At 35.4% G+C, this 8,275-nt stretch overlaps 1 protein-coding gene across 1 annotated transcript in view; it reads left to right on the top strand.

Annotated features, from left to right (window-relative positions):
- sntg2 (syntrophin, gamma 2) overlaps positions 1-8,275 on the top strand; it is a 79,922-nt gene that overhangs the window by 65,700 nt on the left and 5,947 nt on the right. Inside the window, exons 13-15 of the mRNA XM_016511900.1 lie at positions 1,892-1,963; positions 2,929-3,138; positions 7,428-7,520. Of these exons, the coding sequence (XP_016367386.1) occupies positions 1,892-1,963; positions 2,929-3,138; positions 7,428-7,520 (375 nt within the window). The remainder of the gene's footprint in view (positions 1-1,891; positions 1,964-2,928; positions 3,139-7,427; positions 7,521-8,275) is intronic.

Genomic DNA, 8,275 nt, shown 5'->3' with positions numbered 1-8,275 from the left:
TTAATTAATTGTGTTTTTTTACAATTCTGACTTTTTACTTCAGAATTGCGAATTGTACAGTTCTTCTTTCGCAATTGTGATTTTATATCTCACAAACTGGACTATTCTTCTCAGAATTATGAGTTTATATTTATTAAAAAAAATTTAATTGCGACTTTTTATCTCACAATTCAGATTTTTTTTCTTTGCAATTCTGAAACGTTTAATTGCGGTTAAAAAAAAATCAGAATTGTCAGATAAAAAAAAGTCACGATTACTCTTTTATTTATTTATTTTTTTTTTTTTTTATCCAAACTTCCATAGAAATCTGACCAACCAATCTCTATAAATGGCTTTTCTCTTTCTGGAAAAGCCATGGAAATTATTTGGTCAATGTGGGAACCCTAAATAGCATTTCAATCACTAGTGTACTACATTACACTGGAAATTATAGTACATGCTGCAGAAAAAGCACACATAGTATGGCAGTATGCTGTTCTGAACACAGCCAGTGTCTTCCCTCCTAAAGCATTGTGTACTGTGCCAAACCTCACCTGTCCTCTGCTGCTCTGAGACTCAGGACATCCATTCTAATTATATATAATCAATCTATTACTTTCTAATGGGCTGTGACAAGGAGAAGCCATTACCGCGGAGGCCTCGCACTCATACGTTATTGGTGACAAATGTTTTATCTTTGCCATTAAGCCTGAAGACACAAGTTTCATCAGTTATGAAATACAGCCCTGCACTTTGTGTTGGCACTGTTTTGTGTGATATTTTAGCGTCTGCACTTCCTAATGCGATGCGATACTTAGCTTGACTCCAGCGTCGTCCTCTACGTGACTGCGTTACGACTGCATTAATGTTATTGTAAGTGGTTTTGACAAATTTTGTGACCAAAATAACGCTGTGCTGATATTTCTTGCTATTTCATTAAATGTGCATTACTGAATTAATAAAGGGAGAAATCTAAGGAAACATAGCATTTAACATGACTTAAAGCCTGAAGAGACATTCAGCAAATTCATTAGCATCTCATTATGTTTCAGATTTACGTCTGTGCCGCTTTAGCTCGGTGTGCGCAGAGAGAACAGACTGTTAAATAAGCCTTATGTCTCTGTAGGTCACGAAGAGGTAATTACTGCAAACTTTTTCATACGCATGGATTTTAATGGAAATGGCAACGTTGAAATCTATTTCTGAAGGCAAGAAATAAAACAAATGACCAGTGCAACTCGTTTTCCAAAACAGAGGAGTGAATTCATGAATCAGTAGAATCTGAATCAGTGTCTGCATTACATTGCATTACTTGGTTAACAGACTTGTGTTGAAAGATTGTAGGATTGATCCACAAACCTCACCGTTGTGCACTTGTTTTCTTAATGGAGTTATTCACATGAAAATGAACATTTGCTGACAATTTACTCACCCTCAGGCCATCCAAGATGTAGTTGAGTTTGTTTCTTCATCAGATTTGGAGAAATGTAGCACTGCATCAGTGTCTCAGCAATGGATGCTCTGCAGTGAATGGGTGCCGTCAGACTTTAATGCTGGATTTGTTTCTTTTGTCTTCTCCAGATGTTAACTGATGGACTGGAGTGCTGTGGATTACTTGTGGATTATTGTGATGGTTTAATCAGCTGTTGGGACTCTCATTCTGACGGCACCCATTCACTGCAGAGCATCCATTGCTGAGACACTGATGCAATACATTTCTCCAAATCTGATGAAGAAACAAACTCATCTACATCTCGTATGGCCTGAGGGTGAGCACATTTTCAGCACATGTTCATTTTCGGGTGAACTAGTCCTTCAACCTCAGGTTACTGCGAGAAAACAAGTAAGCGGCTATGTGCTCACTAATCATGGATGTGTAACAGTATGATTTCTTTCTGTGTTTTTGTATCAGATCTTAGCATCAGACTGGGCTCAAGCAGAGGCTAGTTTTCACCTCTGTGAGGTTCTTTTTAAGGTTCATAAGGTACGAACGCACATGCATGGCTTTTATCAGTAGATGCTCATTATTACTCTGTATTTATTTTGTTTGTTATTTAAAGTCAACATGAAATGAAAAAAACATATTCCAGGTTTTATCGTGCATGATTCATCAGTGCACGTTATTCTAAAAAAAGAAAATATTTGTTTTCATAATTTTTTTTGTAAAAAATAAATAAATATTAAAATGTATTTATTTGTTTTTTTTAATGAAATATATGACAAATATATGTATATTTGATAACGTTTTCAGCTTAACAATAAGGATTTTTTTTTTGATGGCCAAGGATTTGTATTTACTCTGCCTCACCACAAAAAGTAATTAAAAAATGTAAAAATTAATAATTTTTTTATATGTGTCAAAAATACACAACCATTCAGAAGTCTGGACTTGGATTTCTTTTTGAAGAAGTTAATACTTTTATTCATCAAGGATGCATTAAATTGATCAAAAGTGACAGTAAAGACATTTATAATGTTACAGAAGATTTATATTTCACATAAACGCTGTTCTTATGAACTTTCTATTCATCAAAGAATCCTGAAAAATAAAATGTATCACGGTTTCCACAAAAATATTGGGCAGCACGACTGTTTTCAACATTGATAATAATCAGAAATGTTTCTTGAGCAGCAAATCAGCATATTAGAATGATTTCTGAAGATCATGTGACACTGAAGACTGGAGTAATGATGCTGAAAATTCAGCTGCGCATCACAGAAATAAATTGCTTCTTAAAATATATTTAATTAGTGATTTTAAATTGTAGTAATATTTCGCAATATTACTGTATTTTGATCAAATAAATGCAGCCCAGTCTTACAAAAATCTTACCGACCCCAAACCTTTGAACAGTAGTGTATCTATTCATATTTATAGTTATATAGAATCCAAAAAAAGTTAGAACAATAATGTGTTTGGCTCACTGTGTCTCTTTCGTTGCTGTCTAGCTGTGGATAGCTGAAGACTGCTGGATACAGACCAAGTTTTATCTGGGGCTCCAGCAGGACGGTGAGCTGCGGGACAGTGAACCCTTCTGCTTCAGTGTGCTGGTGGGCCACGGCCAGAGCTTCTGCTACAGCGTGGAGCTGGGCTCCGAGCTGGTGCTGTGGGAGAAGGCCTTCCAGAGAGCCGTCTTCATGGAGGTGCAGAGAGTCCGGGTGAGTGAGCGCAAACCTACAAAACATCACAAACACTGGGAACAAATCATTTGTAACCTATTTTAAAGGGCTTTTATTGCTTCATTCTTATTACTGTATATATACAGGCTTTTTGATAAAGTTCTCAGCTTTAACAGTTTTGCATTTGCTCTGCCAATATTTTTATGTCAAAAATACACTAGCATTCAAAAGTTTGGACTCAGTCCGTTTTTTTTATATATATAAAAAAGGTAATTGCGACTTTTTTGCTCACAATTCTGACTTTTTTCTCAGAACTGCAAGTTTTTCTCACATTTTTGGACTTTTTTTTCTCAGAATTGCAAGTTTATTTCTTATAATTTTAACTTTTTTCTCAGAATTGCAAATTTATACCTCACAATTTTGTTTTTTTTTCTTAGAATTGCACTTTATGTCTCACTTTTTGGACTTTTTTCCTCAGAATTGTGTGTTTATATCTTGCACTTTGGACTTTTTTTCAGAATTGCAAGTTTATATCTCACAATTTGGACTTTTTTTTCTTAGAATTGCACGTTTATGTCTCCCTTTTGAACTTTTTTTCTCAGAATCGCGAGTTTATGTCTTAAATTTTGGTCTTTTTTTCTCAGAATTGTGAGTTTATGTCTTACATTTTGGACTTTTTTTCTCAGAATTGTGAGTTTATATCTCACAATTTGGACTTTTGTTTCTTAGAATTTCACGTTAATGTCTCCCCTTTTGGAATTTTTTTTCTCATAATTGCGAGTTTATATCTCAAATGTTGGACTTTTTTTCTCATAATTGCGAGTTTATATCTCAAATGTTGGACTTTTTTTCTCATAATTGCGAGTTTATATCTCAAATGTTGGACTTTTTTTCTCATAATTGCGAGTTTATATCTCAAATGTTGGACTTTTTTTCTCATAATTGCGAGTTTATATCTCAAATGTTGGACTTTTTTTCTCATAATTGCGAGTTTATATCTCAAATGTTGGACTTTTTTTCTCCAGCGGTTGGGTTACTACCCAGAAGGTTGGGTTAAACATTTAACCCAACCGCTGGGTCAAAACAACCCAATTGCTGGGTTTGTCCCTATTTTACCCAGCACTGGGTTGTATTTAACCCAGCATTTTTTAGAGTGTAATTTTATTTCCATATATTGTGCTGCCCTACTTTGTTTTTTTTGTTTAGTTTTTTTGAGGGCTGATTGTTATAATTAAATCTGTTAGTTGTAAAAGAGTGTGTGCTAACAGTATGTTGGTGTTATTCATCCTAATTTAGCATGATACAGTAGCAAATGTTTTAAATAGCCACTTTCACACATTAAACCTGTTATATTAATATAAAATGATGCGGAAAGACTTCTGTTGGGATGGAAGCATGTCTTGCGCTGCTCCATGCTTAATTTTTTCATATGCACTGGAAATATATTGTCTACATGTCTTCTGTAGGTCTTTACGTATAAATGTGTCATTTAATGACTTTTATTTCCACCACATAACTAGCTAAATGAAGATAATATGTTTTCTTGTGAAGTTATTGCGCCAGCGCTTTCTGAAGTGTAATGATTGGTTCAGACTCTTTGATAGCAGAGTTTTAAAAACCCGACCACTGACCAGCATTTCTATTTTCTGATTCATTGCCATTTAATTAAGAATTGCAAATATTTTTCACGTTAACTACATTCAAGCAAATTGCACAGAATGGGTCTTATTCATGAAACACTGGCTGAATGCAATTCTGGGTAAATTGTTCATGAATCCATCCTTATGTTAGCTCTTTCATTGAATTGAATGCAACAGCATATGAAATGGTTTTAAAAGAAGAATTTTATGAATTTGCTCCATTTTATAACTAATAATTGTAATAGAGGATATGAATCCAGACTTATTGATGATGAACTGCCTTTAACTGAAAATTGAGTGTTTACTATTGTCATTTTGCATTATTGACACACTATTTTCCTAATTAATGCTGTTCAGTTGCTTTGACACAATCTGTATTGTTAAAAGCGCTATATAAATAAAGGTGACTTGACTTGACTTATTAAGGCCATCTGAAACTTTTTCCACGAATCTCTTCTCATCATGTATATTGGATTTTATCTCTGGGCTGTAGCACATGTCTATTCAAGGACTTTAGTGCATTTTTTCCCCAGTTTGCCGAAAAGCAGAGGGTCAGAAAGCAGCTCTGAGCCCATGAGCTACCCTTAACCAGACATTTATAAATAATACAAAGGAACGAAGCTGTCAGAGGTGATTTAAATCACTGCAGTGCTCTGATACAGAAAGGGCAGCGTGCAAAGCTCCCAGATTCAGTCTGAAACACGCAGGAAATACGGCGCTGATTATCTGCCACCGTCCGTCCAGAACGCTCACCGTACGCCTCAGACGCCCTTAAGCTCTGCTCTGTGCGCTGTACGACTGTAGCACCACAGCGTGACAGTTTTATGAGGCAGCGTGAAGGATTGTGTAATGGTTTTATACAGCGGGTTCATGTGAGGAAGTCAGCGGGAGTTCAGGAGCACGACTCCTCTGGGTTCAGGACGCCGAGATCTGGTTTAGATGAATGGACAGTCAGATCTGAACCAAACCAATCCACTGAAAATATCCACTTCTGATGTGAATGAAGACTGTAGTGCTCTGAAAGAGCATAAGAAAGGAGGATAGATAGATAGATAGATGGATAGATAGATGGATGGTTATTTGTGTATTTTATATATCTTTATTATATTTATACATTTTTATATATTTAGGTCAATGTATTTTTGGCTATTGCTACAAATATACCCCAGCGACTTAAGATTACCTGTAAATATTAAAGTAAATATGGAAGAAAAAGTGCCGTACTTAATGTTGCGCATTTGTTCAGATATCTGACCCTAGTGCTGCTCCTCTGAACAAACACGACTGATTAAGATGAAAGTCACATTCACTAAGGATAGTTGCAGACTCAGTGATTTGTGTTCTTGGTGATGTTATTGTCCTTCATCAGTTAGTCTATGATTGTCCAGCTCTGGTTTAGCACGCAGTGATTGAGAGATGTATGAGTGTTTTAAAGAGCGGCGTAACGTTAACATGAGCTTCAAAAGCACATAGGTTGATTCTGCGTTTGTCAGCATGATCGCAGACTATCCGCAGACGGGTTGTATGCTTCACCACATCAAGAATGAACAAATATCTGCTGAAATGAGACGTTGTCCTTAGGGATGCAACTAAAGGTGACAGAGAATTTCAGTTAGTGCTTGATTAGTAGTTTGTTCTCTAGGCAGCTGGATTTTGTCTTATTATCTTGGGACCGAAACATCTTTTAGACAATATTACAAACATTGGCCAATGCATTGCAAACACAATTCTGTTGTACAGTACATACCTAACATGTGTTACTATGGCAGGAAAAACACCAGATGTGTGTATTTTATGCAGTTGTATTGCCGTCTGCATTTGCATGCATTGTTGCATTCATCCAAATTTTTAAACAAAAATTTAAATAAAAACAAAAAAATGAAAACAAAAAAAGATTCTCTGCAAACTGCATGACAGTAGCTCACCTGAAACAGAGAACTGACTGTAAAGGAAGAGTTTACAGTGTAGTGCATGTTAAACCTTACAGCAATGTACTTATGATTACATTATGAATTACAGTCTAATGCATTTCAAAAGGCAATGATGCATAAAATCAAGCTAGCATAGATACACTGTAAAAAAAATCCGTAAAATTTACGGTAGAAAACCGGCAGCTGTTTTGTCTATATTTGTAAATATATATATATATATATATATAATTTTATTTTATTTATTTATCTAAAAAAAATAGGCATGGCCTGCAGATGTGTTTTGAATGTACACATTTAATGAGTTAATTGATCATTAGGGCCTGAGCACCGCGGTGTGAGGACCCTTTTGGAATTGCTCCGTTTATTATTATTATTAATTTTATTATTATTATTAGGGCCCGAAAACCATACATACATACATACAAATATAACAAAGAGATGCATGCACAAATACTACTGTGGTAGTACCATAGTATCAGATGGTACTGGAGGATTACTGGACTGGATATTGATTTTTCTTCAGAAAATGGATTGTTAGACACAGTTTCTCTGCCTAAGCGCAGCGTTGGTCAGCCGTTTCCATGGCAACCGTGCCGTACCTGTCCTGTTCCCGGGAATATAAAGCATGTGAGATCAGGAGTGTTGAATGTTCAGCGATTTAAATATGAATGTTGGTCTGTTGTTTTTAAAATGTTTACAGCAAACAATGTGCTGGTGAGCTTTCTGTGTAAATATTCCTGTTGTTCTTCCTCTGCAGTCGAAGAGCTACATGTGCAGCAGTCAAGGCAAGATCCTGTGCTTCACACTCGACTTTGAGTCGGGCTTCTCCTGCTCCGACAGCATCTCAAAGGCAAGAAAATCAAACTGCGCCTCTGTTTTTTGCTGCTTTCTGAGCAGAAACTCGCAGCTGAGTCCTGACAGCAGTGAACTCAGAATAAACCGCCTTTATATTGCGCTCAATATTTCAACTGATTACGCTTCTACTGTTTTGTTTGTTTTTGTTTATCCATACATCCATGTTATTTATTTATTTTCATTTTTATTTATTTTATTTTTATCAAAATATATGCAGAAGTCTTTCAATTTTTTTTGTTTTGTTTGGTTTTATTTATCCATCCAGCCATGTTTATTTTTGTATTTTTGTATTTATTTGCATTTACATTTTTTCCCACATTTTGTTATGTTGCTGCCTTATGTTAAATTGCTTTAAATTACTTTTTTCCCACATCAATCTACACTCCATACACCATAATGGTAAAGCAAAAAAACAGTTTTTTAACATATTTGCAAATTTATTAAAAATAAAAAACTTAAATGATTCCATTGCATAAGTACTCATACCCTTATCTGAGACAGTTGAAATTTAGCTCAGGAGCATTCATATTACTTGTAGATGTTACTACACTTCGAGTGAAGTTAACCTGTGGCAAATTCAATTGAATGGGTATGATTTGGAAAGGCACACACATCTTAATTAAAGGTCTAACAGCTGATAATGCATATCAGAGCAAAAACCAAGCCCTGAGGTCAAAAGAACTGCCTGTAGAGCTCAGAAACAGGTTTGCATCAAGCCACACATCTGTGGAAGAGTTCAGAAAAAAATTC

Source organism: Sinocyclocheilus rhinocerous, unplaced genomic scaffold (genome assembly GCF_001515625.1).
Source record: "Sinocyclocheilus rhinocerous isolate Xijiao unplaced genomic scaffold, SAMN03320098_v1.1 scaffold805, whole genome shotgun sequence".
Classification (NCBI taxonomy): domain Eukaryota; kingdom Metazoa; phylum Chordata; class Actinopteri; order Cypriniformes; family Cyprinidae; genus Sinocyclocheilus; species Sinocyclocheilus rhinocerous.
The sequence above is the reverse complement of the archived record's forward strand: the minus strand, read 5'-3'. Positions and strand labels throughout refer to the sequence as shown.